At 36.3% G+C, this 13,322-nt stretch overlaps 2 protein-coding genes across 6 annotated transcripts; both read right to left on the bottom strand.

Moving 5' to 3' along the window:
• Positions 1 to 490: 490 nt before the first annotated feature.
• On the bottom strand, positions 491 to 6,288 carry LOC137739839 (uncharacterized). Of its 5 annotated transcripts, none has more exons than XM_068479560.2 (18): positions 5,960 to 6,288; positions 5,342 to 5,414; positions 5,191 to 5,234; positions 4,833 to 4,875; positions 4,407 to 4,628; positions 4,186 to 4,293; positions 3,975 to 4,046; positions 3,796 to 3,840; positions 3,637 to 3,716; positions 3,406 to 3,470; positions 3,254 to 3,320; positions 2,956 to 3,069; positions 2,173 to 2,246; positions 1,398 to 1,495; positions 1,251 to 1,307; positions 1,069 to 1,137; positions 931 to 984; positions 491 to 723 (listed from the first exon to the last, which is right to left on the bottom strand). In XM_068479560.2, the coding sequence occupies exons 1-18, from the start codon at positions 6,214 to 6,216 to the stop codon at positions 628 to 630; spliced, it is 1,638 nt and encodes a 545-aa protein (XP_068335661.2). In that variant the 5' UTR covers positions 6,217 to 6,288; the 3' UTR covers positions 491 to 627. The 5 variants fall into 5 exon arrangements, 4 of the variants coding, with proteins under 4 accessions (XP_068335661.2, XP_088556729.1, XP_068335662.2 ...); XM_088700603.1 differs by having other exon boundaries at positions 1,398 to 1,514; positions 2,177 to 2,246; positions 5,960 to 6,273; XM_068479561.2 differs by lacking the exon at positions 4,186 to 4,293 and having other exon boundaries at positions 5,960 to 6,273.
• A 1,664-nt stretch (positions 6,289 to 7,952) lies between these two features.
• LOC137738866 (protein TIFY 5A-like) lies at positions 7,953 to 9,131 on the bottom strand. The gene is made up of 3 exons (XM_068478337.2): positions 8,897 to 9,131; positions 8,498 to 8,579; positions 7,953 to 8,265 (listed from the first exon to the last, which is right to left on the bottom strand). The coding sequence occupies exons 1-3, from the start codon at positions 8,971 to 8,973 to the stop codon at positions 8,056 to 8,058; spliced, it is 369 nt and encodes a 122-aa protein (XP_068334438.2). The 5' UTR covers positions 8,974 to 9,131; the 3' UTR covers positions 7,953 to 8,055.
• Between the last annotated feature and the right edge of the window lie 4,191 nt (positions 9,132 to 13,322).

Here is a 13,322-nt window from a genome sequence, read left to right as displayed (position 1 = left end):
TTCTTGGACAATGACGGGGATATTAGCCCGGAGCAAGTCATGGAAGCAGCGGTTGATGACAAGAAGCATGAGAGCCTGCATGTGGTGGACCGACTGACGTTTATTACGGTGATATAGTGTTTTGTCTCTCTTGTATTGTTAGTTTTATGAAGAATAACTTGATTACTGATTTTGTCTGTCTGATCAAGTTATTGTTATTATCATTATTTTCTTTTTCTTGCGAAATCATAGCAGATTATTATCCAAGGATATAGATCAAATCTTACAAAAAGCAATCTCTTTCACACCTAGAATTGCATGGAACAAGACGTCAAGGTGGTAGTGTCACAAATCAGTGATACATACGGGCACTTTGAGCTTAGTTTGAGCCCTAATTTTGCGGTTTACTTCTTGGCTTGTTGGGAAGTGGAGATTTGCATGGGAATCATCGTGATCCTAAATGCCGTGAAGGGATGGCGGAGCTTGGGTGCGTAGACGACGGGGGAAGAGGTGCCTGGAAAGTATTTTCTATTTTTCAATTTAGAAATATTATTTTCATGTTTAAATTAAATATTTAAAACAATTAAGAATTTTAATTCCTCGAGTAATAATAAAAAATCAACTGCATTAAAAAAAAAAAAATCAAACTTAAGCGTCAAGAATTTGTCTCTCAGTTAAAGGAGGTTGGTGCTCCATTGTTGCTGATCTCTTTCTCATTGTCCAAAATGCGGCGTAGTATCGGTTCTGCAAGGAAAAGGGGACCTTCAGATTATCAAAGCAGCAAAGGTTTTAAAAGAATAACTCAGCTTTAAACAGGTTTCAAATCTAAAACTTCTGGCATTCGAGGAGTGACATATGCAGAGATCCCCAATTTAGAGATTACAACACAAAAACGGAATAAAGAGGGGAAAAGGAAGACAAAGAAAAGCCACTTCAGGTGGTATTACTTACCTGCATCATTGACCTAGGATTTGTAGTGTAGGTTGTCTCAACGGTGCTTTCTTTCTGTGGTTTGAGAACAACGCAATTTATACGGTTATGATCATCCAAAGATGCTTAAACAACATAACGGAATTGGAACGAACTTACCTCAAAATGAAATCCGTAGTGCAAGGCAACCCTCCTCACATCCTCCAAACTCAGTTCAACAGACATTTCCTGAAACAAAACAATGAAAACAATTTATTTTTATTTTTATTTTCAAAAGTAAGCGTATAGAGCTCCCTCAGAACATGTCAGCAAACGAAATGCTTAGTTGAAAGGAAGCTTACATCTTGCCCATAGACATCAGCAAAGTGGTATAGTAGGGGACCCAAATTTATCCAAACCTGTCATCCAATCAATCAAGGATTAATAAACTGATAAGACGGGGGAACAAAAACTGAAGTCATCAGACTCATCACGACTGAGGAACTTACTCCACCATCCTTCAAGATTCTTGATATGATTTCTATGTATTCAATAATGTTGTGTGCCGTATCAATAAAGAAGCAGGTCACAACCGCATCCCAGACACCTGTACATTCCACAAATATCTCCATGAGAAATACTACGGAGGTTATTTATGCGCGTTCCTGAAGTGCATGCAAATCTAAATCTTTCGAAGATAATTTCTGAACAATAAACAAATTAAATTATCCAACCATGTTATATTGTAAAAGTAATTTATGTTACCATCTGTACGAGAACAGGTATGAACCATCTAAATTTATTTCGTCAATCTGCTTGAACAGGTTTTTCTTATTATTTAGAACACCTTGCCCTTCAGTCTAAACCTTAAAGTTATGGGCTGCTTGGTTCCCGCCGTTTTGGAATTTATTTGTCACAAACACTTTATAAATTCACTGGAAAGAAATTCATTTAGGTCTCCTCCCAAAGATCGTATTCAATATTTAAACACTATGAACGGGAAAAGCAAGAGATTTATTTTATATCTCGCCCAGATATGTTTATACCAGACCAGACAACTATCTGCTCTCTCAGCTTAGCAACACAAGACCTTAACAATTTAAGACCACCTGTCTATACTGAAGCTACTTGTCACATCATACACCAACATAACAAAAGGATTACCACAGGATAAATGCGATGGAAAATTTCTTACGATATTTCCTACTACTAGGTGCTCAAAATATCTACTGTTCATTAGCCTCAATTACAATGTTTGAATATAAGAAACCCATATCTTCTTACCTACTTGGTTTGGATCGTTGTAAACCTCAACAAAGTCGCCACCACACATAGAAAAGCCTTCAGTAATCCCTGCACTGTTTGAAAGAAAACCTACAATTATTGGAAAACAAATCCTAATAGAAACTTTTACGAAAAGAAGATAGTACTCATATTAAAAATGGGCTTATTTTTAGCTATGACACCTGTACCTTTCACCAAATCTCACTTTACCCCCTACACTCTATATTGTCTCACTTTACCACCTGCGCTATTCCTTTGTGTCTCACTTTACTCCTACACTATATTGTCTCATTTTAACACCTGCACTCTTTATCAATGTCCGAATTTACCCTAATCTGTCAAATAAGTTAAGTGAGCCGTTAATTGTGTTGACGTGGCATGGACAATTTTGTCTTGTTAGCACAATCAACAGCTCTCTTAACTTATTTGACGAAATAGGGTAAAGTGAGACATTGAGGAAGAGTGTAGGTGTTAAAGTGAGACAATATAATGTGTAGGGGTGAAGTGGGACACGGAGGAAGAGTGCATGTGGTAATGTAGGGGCTAAGGTGAGATTTGGAGAAGACTACAGGTGTCATAGCTAAAAATAAGCCTTAAAAAAAAGAAAAGATAAGAAGCATATCATCTCTTTCTAGGTCACTGCTATATTGAAGAGTATCCATTCAACTACTATCTATTTCGATGATAAACACCTTAAAAGCACTAAGAGAACCGATAGTATGTCAGAAACGCTTTTGTAGCATTACTAAAGACTTCAGACTAATGAATTAGCAGCATCAGTACCTAGCAGGATGAATATCTGGTACTGTAACGGGGCGAAGTTGGTCACTATCTGAAAGTGAATTGCAATTGCTGTGGATCCAAGGATATATTGTCCACTCCCCAGCAGTTTGACAACTGAGTAACCAAACAAAACCATCTAAGAAAAGAAAACATAGAATACAAAATGAAGAGAATATATCAGAAAAGAATCTATTGCCAACCATTGAAAACTCTCTTCCATGGTCAGAAAAAGGATTCCTTTTTCGTGATAGCAAGATGGTTGAAGACTATTTAAGGCGAGATGTTATGACATGCTTACTGATTAAGAATAAAATTTGAACATATCATCATGTAGTATGAAAATTCATTTCCCTGGCTTATGAAACCTGAATAGAATATGAAAAATAATATACATGAGTATGAATATATATTGAAAATGGAATTCTTAGCAAACAAACAATGTATGCACACCTAAACACGAGATTTCCAAAGCCAGCCGCCCAAGTCCAGCACCAGGAACCAAACAGGCAGGAGGACTGTTCAAATAAATATCATTATCATACACAATAAATTACTTGAGAAAAAACCCGTGCTCGATAAGAAAAAGTAATTTGATAATTGCAATGGTTAAGAAACGATGCAACGATAGGAAGACAGTGACACATATGAAAACATAAAACTAAGATCAGAAAATAAAATTACCTTTTCTTAGAGCGATCAGCAAATAATGCATCAAGTTCTTCTAATATAGGCTTGTAGCACTGATCACGTTCTTTCTGTCCCTGTATTTAATATAATTACAAACTTAAGTAAAACTGGGATATCCTCAAGCATAGAAATCAATGATAAATCATCAGATACCTCTGCCGCCCAGTCTCTAACTATGTTCCGTACTATACAACGGACCTGTAGGGAGGGTAAAAGAAATTTTTATAAATTAAGCTAAATTGTTTACCGCTTGTATTTCTTATTACTTAAAGGGAAAACAAAAACAAGTAGTCTCATAGCACCAGATATCTAATACAAGAGAAGCAATATACCTTATCAACATCAACTAACGGAACATGTAACTGTAATGATGGATCCAACCATGTCCGAGATGGTGAGGATACCTAAACGCGTATCACCAAGAAAGTCACAATTTTCAATTGAAAAGTTTGGCCACTTTCTGAATAATTAAACCATAAAAAGAGAAACACACATACTCAAATAGGTTGTAAATTAATGATATAAAGAAACAAAAACTCATACATCTCCATTGGAATCATTCCCACAACAGTTATGTGTCTCTCTAATATAGTCCACACCTGAAGTGTGTCCATCGGTAATGGACTCACGATGACCGTTATTGTCTACCTCCTGTGGTTATCTACAGATGTCAAATTTCTAATGAAGAAGGACATTATGAAGAAAAATATACATTTAATTCTCATAATGAAAAGCTAACATGGTCGTGTAAGTGTTGCAGAAACCTTATTAGTAGTCACTATTGGTGAACTGTGGACTGTGTTGCTCCCTTCCTCATAACAGGCCTGATCAGAATTGGAAGTATGCAATATTTCGCTAGCGGAGGTAGACTGAGAAGAGCAAACATTATTCACTCCAGAAACATTGTGATTATTTGGGACGTTTTCAAGATGGGGGCCATCACAGGCATCTATGTCCTGGCTCAAATCAAGTGGGGGTTCAAATGCCTGCAATGTATATAAAAGTGGGGAGACAAAAGAAGTCAAGAACCTTAATACCAATTACCCCAGTTTGAGGACTCGCTCACATAATGTCAGTCCTTTGAGAAGTCATGAAGTGTTGCGATGTCAAAGGGTCATCAGAATATTATCAAACGAATAATTTTTACTTTTTTAGAAGGAAAAAGTGATAAAAAGTATGTTGGAACTAACCTGAAGCATGTTAAAAATGAAATATGAATTTACAGAGATGCACCTGCACAACAAGTCTGACCCATTACAAATCTCCAAACTTTTCTACCAATCATAACGGACAGAAAGTCCCTAGGATGTTTTACAAAAAGTTAAAAAAACAAATAAAGACACCCCACCACTTATTTTGAAACACACTTGGACGTCATAATACTAAATAGTATTAATCAAATTCCCACCACATTAACCTTGAGTTAGTTTTTGAGTTAATATGTCAAGTTTTACAATTTAAAACCGTAGATATGCCAGTCGTTGATGTATTATCCAAATTCCAAAAACTTGAAATTAATGTAATGAAACAAGTCAAAGGAAAATTTACCGTCTTAGTCTTTGAAACTTTAACGGGTAGTGGGATAACAGAGCCTGCAAATAGAGGGAGATTGTTAGAAACGAAAAAGATAGTGAAACACCAATTTGGTTAATGTATCCCAAGTTCCTAGCGTATGAAAGTTCTTATAGTATTTGTATACCTTATGGGCAGGTGGAAGCATTCTGAAAGATCTTTCATATCGTCTCACGTCCTCTTCTGACGCCTCCGGATAGCTGCATTCAGAATGAGGGACATTATTCAAACTACAGGCACATATTTGATATCTCTGAAAATAAATTAAAAAAATAGTCTATCACACCAACAGAATAATCAGAAGGTTCATAATTTACAAAATTCGAGCCGTAAAGTTTAAGAATTTCGAGTGTGATCGGATAACCAGAAATCAGAAAATGACAGAGTGGCCTGTGATAGATCGATTGAAAGCGAAGAACGTTCGACCGTGAGTCACAGGGTGATTTGTAAGCCCCAACCTTAACGAGCATTTTCGGGGACTAGCCAGCTTTATACACAACCAAGTCGAGCATAATGTAAAAAAACAGGTATTCGAACTGAATATGTGACAATCACAGCAGCCTTTTTTTCTTTCAGAAATTCAAATATTTCGATTGTTTACAAGAAAAATTAAATCTTTTGGTGTTAAATTAACAAAATTAACGAAAGTATCAAGCTTTCCAATCATTGATGCAAATTGTATAAATCGCAAATCATTGAATTCAAACTTGAGTAGTGTAGAGAGAGAGAGAGAGAGAGAGGGTACTTGAGGTAGGCGCTGATTATGCGCCTGAGGGACTTGATTTCGAGAGCTTCTTCGAGCTTACTCTGGCGACGTCGTTCGTCGTCTTCGTCCTCAACTCCTCCTCCTGCTGCTACTGGACGCATATCTCTGCTGTCGTCGGCTCTGACTGACAGGAACACACTAATGAGAGTACTTCTAGTCAAACAGGATGAGTCGTACACACATGATTGAAGGCCGAGCCCAATATGAAACACAAACTTATAGATCGACCAACCCATAGTTCCTGAGACGTTGGGGGTCTGATTAAAGAGTTGGATATTTACATGTCTGGGCTTTTCATATCTTGATTGAGGGAATCGAAGACAAGTTATGATAGATAAATATTCTTAACCACTTAACGTAATTATTTTGTAAAGTCAATGATTAAGGGTCCATTCGACTCAAGGATATTTAAGTAAGAAACATTTTCCCTTATAAGCAATTTCGGTAAGACATTTTTCCTTATAAGCAATTTCGGTAAGCGAGTTTTTGTTAGAAGTACAATAAGGGTGCGTTTACTAATCTGTAATCAGATTGAAGAGAATTGAATTAAGGGGGAATTGAAATGAGCTGGAATCAAAATCAGATTCCTGTTGAAGTTGTTTACCAAAATTGTCTGAAATCGAAGTATAAATGACATTGATCTATATAAATTGTTTACTAATTCATATGAATCGAAATAAATCTAATATAATTACTAAAGTACCCTTGCTTAACTAATCTATTTTATTTGCTAATTATTTTTTGTAAAACTTTTACTGTTTCATTTTTTAGAGAGATTTTTTTTTTTAGTACAAATTTAATATGAAATAATAATTTTTATTTGCTTCCACATATTTGAGAAGATTCTTAATCACCCGAATTTATATCATCTTCTCTCTCTCCCCCTTTCCCCTGTCTTTTATCAGCAGCTGCAGGATACCCACCACCACCCTCTCCAATACCCACCACTACCATCGTCTCTCCTCCCTCCCTCCTCCCCCATCCTCTTCTCTCTCACCCTCCATTGCCTCAACTCACTCCCCCTCACGCACAAGAATCTCCTCATCGCCAACCACGTTCTGCTCCTCTTACTATGCGAAGTAGATCAGCACAACCCGCAAGGGTTGCAAACAATAACCCCTGGTTTGTTCTCCCCCTCCCCCGCATCCCAATATTACTTTGAAGCTTGAGGGTATTACTGGTACAAAACTTGGATTTCTGATGAACACAATTTCCAGGAATCCAAATCCCTCCTCCCACCCAAGAATCCCACTCCGACCTTTTCAGGAATTGAATTCCTGATTTTATGTGGGTCCCACTAGTTTTTTTTATTCCTGAAGTTTTGGTAAACACTTGAATGAATGGGGATGTGTGCAATTTTGTTTCCTATCATTTCATTCCCCCTTGGTAAACATGCCATAAAAGTTTGTTTGAAAATACTTTTAAAATGAAAGCGTTTTTCGTGTAAATATTTTTGGAACAAATTTTTAGTAAAAAATACTTGAAGTGCTTCCTGAAGAAGCACTAATTATGTGTTTCCTGCTTCTTTAGGAAACACTTCAAGTGCTTTTGGAATTCAAAGATAATTTCTTTAAAAATGTTTTCAATTATTTAAAAGTATTTCCAAACAGTCCTAAAATATTTATTAGAAGTCCAAGTACTTCTGTTAGAAGCACATTAAAGTGCTAAAAATCTACCCATATAATAAACCACTGGAAAAAAATTAGAAGGGTCATTAACTTTTGCAGTCAAATGCTATTAATAGCGCTTTTAATGATCAAAAAATGTTTTTTAACTTTTTTTTTTTTTTTTTAACAAACAATATTATTTATACTAAAAGGAGAAAGTGTGCTATGAACTTATCCGTTCACTTGCTAATAACTTTAATTTAGTATTGATTACTAGGAATAAACCTCCCAAGTATGATATCTCCTGGCTATGAACTTGGGTTGTGCTAAAAGTTGAACAACTTTCATCAAAAGCTAATTTTCCATTTTCTTGTCACAAGAAAACCACCTAATTTTTTTTTTTTTCCATTAATAAGCCAAAATTACTTGTGGCAGAAAAACTTGTACATTAGCAATCTAGCATAATAATTACTGATTGTTGGTGGAGTTGTTGTATGGAGAAGCTGCTTGACTTCTTTGCTTTCTCTTTTGGAGGAACCTTCGAAGAGACCTCTTCATGGACGCACTAGGAGGCCCGTAAATTTGAGACCGCAATGCTAGTAATACTGCGCTGGACCACCTCGATGATGTCCCTCCTCCCCGCATTTCCCTAGTTGCCAACAAAATAATAGCCCTAGCCTACACCAGATCAAAACTTATCATTAGCTACTAACTAGCAACTAAACAGACTTTGATGGGGTTTTGCTTTCAATTAAAATTGAGAACTATGTTTCATTTGCTTTCAATTAGCCGATCTCACTTAGTGGGAAAAAACTTTGTTGTTGTTGTTGTTGTTTCATTTGCTCTTGTTTTGCAAAAATTCTTAACACGATTCGTCGATGGTTCTAAACTTTAACATATCAGGAATTACCTGAAGTTCTGTCACGTCGCAGACAAAAACTTGTCCGTTGTAGAAAATGGTAATCTGTGGTTCGCCCCGAGTCGACTCACCCCTAGGAGAAGCAGAGAGATATCAAGCGCTCGGTTCCCAAAATTTATCAATGTAAAATGTAAAGATCATGAGAACAAGCAAACTCACAAAACCATTTGTTTGGTCGTTTCAATCTCTAGGCATGATATATAAAAAAAGGGAAACGAAGGGGCCTTGTTTTCGAAATCGTCCACACACACGCCACGAAATTATCCCCACTTTTAAGCTATTAATGTACCGGAATTTCATACATCAACGTAAGGTTAACAATCACATATGTGGTTTTGAATGCGGAAAAATATCATATCATTTGGTGCATGAAAACATTGATGAACTTACGTTGGAGTTTTCTGAGAATCTGATGGTGGTGCAGAAGTGGCCATCGAAGGAAGGTGAACGTACGAGCTGCGCTTCATTGCCGACAGCCAACAGAGAAGGTAAGTGGAGAGACAACTATTTCATCCAAGATTAAATCAAATCATATAGGAATGTAATATAAAGCTACAAAACAGAGGGAGAGAGAGAGAACTGTAGTCGACGAAGGGAGAGTTTTTATGGTTTGTTAGGAGAGTGTTTTTGAAGAGAGAGCATAAAAAACGTGCTCCAAATAATGGCCAGATATTTGGCCATGTGAGAAATTCCTTCACTCTCTTTGATCTCTCTATTCTTCACTCTTTTTTCTCTCTCTAATATTCTTTCTCACTCTCTCGCACACTTTCACTTTTGCTAAATAGTAATGTTAAAGAACCTAAATTTGTAAATAAAATTTACAAATTAAATGATGTGTCACAATAAGAAATAAGCATGTTTATCAAAGTTTAAGTAATAATCCAATCATCAACTTCCATATCATTTAGTTTACAGAATTTTGTCTACCAATTTAATCTCCCTAGCATTACTCTTTTCTAAATATCTATTTGAACGGTCACGATTAAGTCACGTCAACATCTTATATTAATTTTTTATAGCAAGAGAGACAAAATAAGAGAATATGAGATGAGAGAATGGAAGGGGATGAAAAGAGGAGAAAAGAGAATCCTAGTCCCATAAATTTAGCCTATCCCAAACCCACTTTTTCCCACATCTAAAGCTCACGTTCTTCCTCTCAAGTTTTCATAGCCCTCGATGCAAAGCAATCCGTAGATTAATTATACGTATGATTTGCGAATGGTTGCTAATATCTGAACTTACATTAAAATTTTAAACTTTGCTACATTTCTTATATGTACTCAATACTATCACTATTTTGACAATCAAATTTGTTGTAATGAAATTTACAGAACATATATGACCGTCAAATAACAATAATAATACTAAACGCTTGTAAGTATTGTAAACCAGTCCTCAAAATTTCATATATCGTAAGAAATGAGCCTTGGTAAAGTGAGAGGAGAAATAAGGAACATAATGAGACTTGTTCCACAAACGTCCTTGTTAATTGTTATGCAACATAACGCATGTACTACGGCCCACATGCATGCAATTACCATGTATTTTCACTTTAAGTCATCTAGCTAGTCACAAGTCACTCCTCCCTCCTCAAACGAAAAGTTTTTTTCATTCAATTAAGGCACGAGGAAATTGTCCCTCAAATGGCACGTGCTTAAATTCGTTTCCCTTTCAATTCAAATGCATGAGAGCCAAAGGCAATCATGTGCAAATGGGAGTTGCAAGTCCAATGAGATGTTGCGGCTTTGCTTGGTTTTTTACTGGTTTCGTAAAGCAGATGAGATATGAGGCTCATATAACAAGCCCCAAAGAACCTTGTAAGGGACGACAGATATCTGTGTGTTCAGTTAGTGTGGAAAATGTGATATTTCCTCTACATGTAAAACTTCCAAGTATTTTCAAAGCCGGTGGTGCATTTTTGTTACATATGTCATATATAAATGTGTCACACCATTAATGCACATGCCATGCTTTATTGCTATTGCTGGATCTCAACGTTCCTAGCTATAATTTGTTGCTTGCTAAATTTGGATTGTATCTAACTCCAATATTTGGGTGCTATCATGTTACCAGAAAATACTTAGGATTGTATGATTAGACCATAATTAATTAGGTTTGAGCGTGACAAGATTAGGTCAAAGTTGAATGTACATGACTATGCCAAACTAGTTAATCAATCGAAAATCTCACATGTTGAAGCAATACTTGAAGTACGTACTATAGCTATCTTAATTGGGGGTTTAAGGATCTAATTAGAGGTTGTTTAAGTCATATTTTGACATTTGATCAAGATATGTGATCTTAGGTAGATCACTAGGGTTTGTGACAACAATGAAATGATGGAAAATGCTTAATTTGCATCACATGTCGAAGTCGAATGTGATTAATTAGCCAAACGTTCACGTCTCACTCAACTTCACCATTTGGGCTATAACCCAAGCGACAACTTAATTATGATTCAATACTTACCCTCTCTCTTTTGGCTTGTGCAATTATAATCTACTGAGTTATCTACAAATGCTGTCCTAAAATGCATAGAAAATAGGGGAGACATGGGCAAAAGCTTCCAAGCCTGTAAAATTATGAGCAACAAAAAAATTGTTATGTCTCATGATCATGTATTTAGTCTAATATCCTAGTAGATAAGAGGTTAGGTTTCTGCACATGCATTTTGGATTCAAAACTTTCTTCTCCTCTAAATTATTGAAATAGTTTGGAACCATTTTTATAACTTTTCTTTAAAAATTTGTTCGTGGTCATCATTCTTTTGAAAACAAGAAACCACACTAAGAATTGAGGCATAACTAGTGAGGGTGACGGTCCTCCACAAATGAAGGGAAACGCAAAACTTCTTAGAGTAGAATTATGGGGACTTGGTCCAATGGTTTGTTAATGCTTTAGCAGCCTGCTAGGCCGAAATGGATTTGACTTGGGCAGTTCTGTGTTCGACACTCTTTCACTTGTGTTGAAAGCTTGGGTTTGATTGGCAGGCCAAGGGCCTGTTTTTTATTGTACATTTTGAACGGGTGTAATGAAAAATAAAAAGTTGGAGAAATAAAAGTCCGTTTCGAAATCTGTATTTTAAAGTACTTATGCTCAGATGTGAGAAATTTGAGGAAGACCGTCTGATTAATTGGACGGCTTTCACCTTGTTAGTTGTTAACTTGTTTTTATTTATTGCAATCCGTAATTAATTTATTATAAATAGTATGCCAAAATTCTTGTGCAAGGAATTCTTGTAGAACTCATCGTCTTAACCTATAAAATGTACACATCATAAACATTCATCGTGAGCAGCAATAATACTAAAGTATCATAATATGGCTAAAGCATATTATGGCCGAGACCGGTGTGGCGTTCGTGGCTGGGAGACAAAGTATCACTTCACTTTGTCTTTACAATGCTTTTTGGTGGGAGTTGTGGTGTCGATTTGGGAAATCGGTTTTGGTTCACCTCTACGTTTAGGAGCTCTGTATCAAAGTTTGGGTTTTGGGTTGGGCTTTTATAAGATAGTTTGGGTGGCCCCTTTTTGTCTTGTTAATATTTGTTTGGGGACCTTTGTCTTGTAATTAACTTTTATAATAAAACTTCTTCCTTTCTATGGAAATAATTTATCAAAAAAAAAAAGTATCATAATATGGCTGCTAGTTTTGCAGATGAGAGTTGTTTCACAAATGGATTTCCAGACAAGGTAATAGACTGGATTCCAGGAATGAAAAATATTCGTTTAAGGGATCTTCCTAACAGTTTTTGTCACGCCCCTATTCCAAGATACGTCTAGGATTGACATGTGCTGTCATCATGTACCTCTACATCTATCATGCCTCGCCTCCGAAGCATGAACAAAACACAACTCAAGATCCACTAGCGTAGTAACTTTTTGTTTACTTTATGGCTGCATCTAACCTTTGTGTTAGAGTGCCTACGTACCCTTAGATAGGATCACGCCATTCGTTATTCACCTTCATATGAGAAAAGCATGATTTCATAAGTTTACATTTTATGAAACGTTTATAATTTATTGAATTTACGTTTTATGAGATGTTTTATGGTTTAATGATTTTACGTTTTATGATTTATTATGATTACGGTGATGCTTTAAGCTAGAACGCTCCCATGGTTTTATGATATGATGTTTGAGCTATTGAACTCTTATGTTATGGTACGAAAGAATATGTTCATGCTTAATTTATGTGCTTACTTAGTTGGTAATTATACAACACATACATACAAGACGAGTATGTACCTGTCTTGGCCATATGACTCAGTTTTACGCTTATCAAGGTACTTCATGATATACTCCTAGCTTCACTGGCGAAACCAGCGTCGGACAGCTTCACTAGTCAAGGTTAGTGGTAGTGTGATATATGTTTTCTTCAATGGTGCAACCGAGTGTCGTACAGCTTCACATTCGGGTGATGGGGCCTACCATATTTCTTCACTGGCGTATCCCAGTATCGTATGGATTTGCCTTTGGGTGACTATGATACCACTATTTAAGTAAATTGTTATATGAGCTACGAATATTTTTATGGCATGCTAGAGTTTTCAGACGACCTATTACATACTACTATATGAGTTTTCTAAAATAGGGGATTAGTATGTACAAAGAAAAGTGGTTTTGACTTACTTATAAACTCCAATCCACACATGTTTGTTTTGCACCCCCTACAGGACATTTGAACGAGGTGTACGATCCCGGCGTTGAGGCATTTCCATATTAGTAGCTTCGAGTCCTCCTTTCTATGTGGGACCTTTAGCGTTACTGTAACGCCCCGCCCTGAAACATTTGTTTCGGGATATAATTTTCGTGATA

Source organism: Pyrus communis, chromosome 9 (assembly GCF_041283825.1).
Source record: "Pyrus communis isolate YQ-2024b chromosome 9, ASM4128382v1, whole genome shotgun sequence".
Lineage (NCBI taxonomy): Eukaryota > Viridiplantae > Streptophyta > Magnoliopsida > Rosales > Rosaceae > Pyrus > Pyrus communis.
Note: the sequence above shows the minus strand (reverse complement) of the source record. Positions and strands in the feature narration are given on the sequence as shown.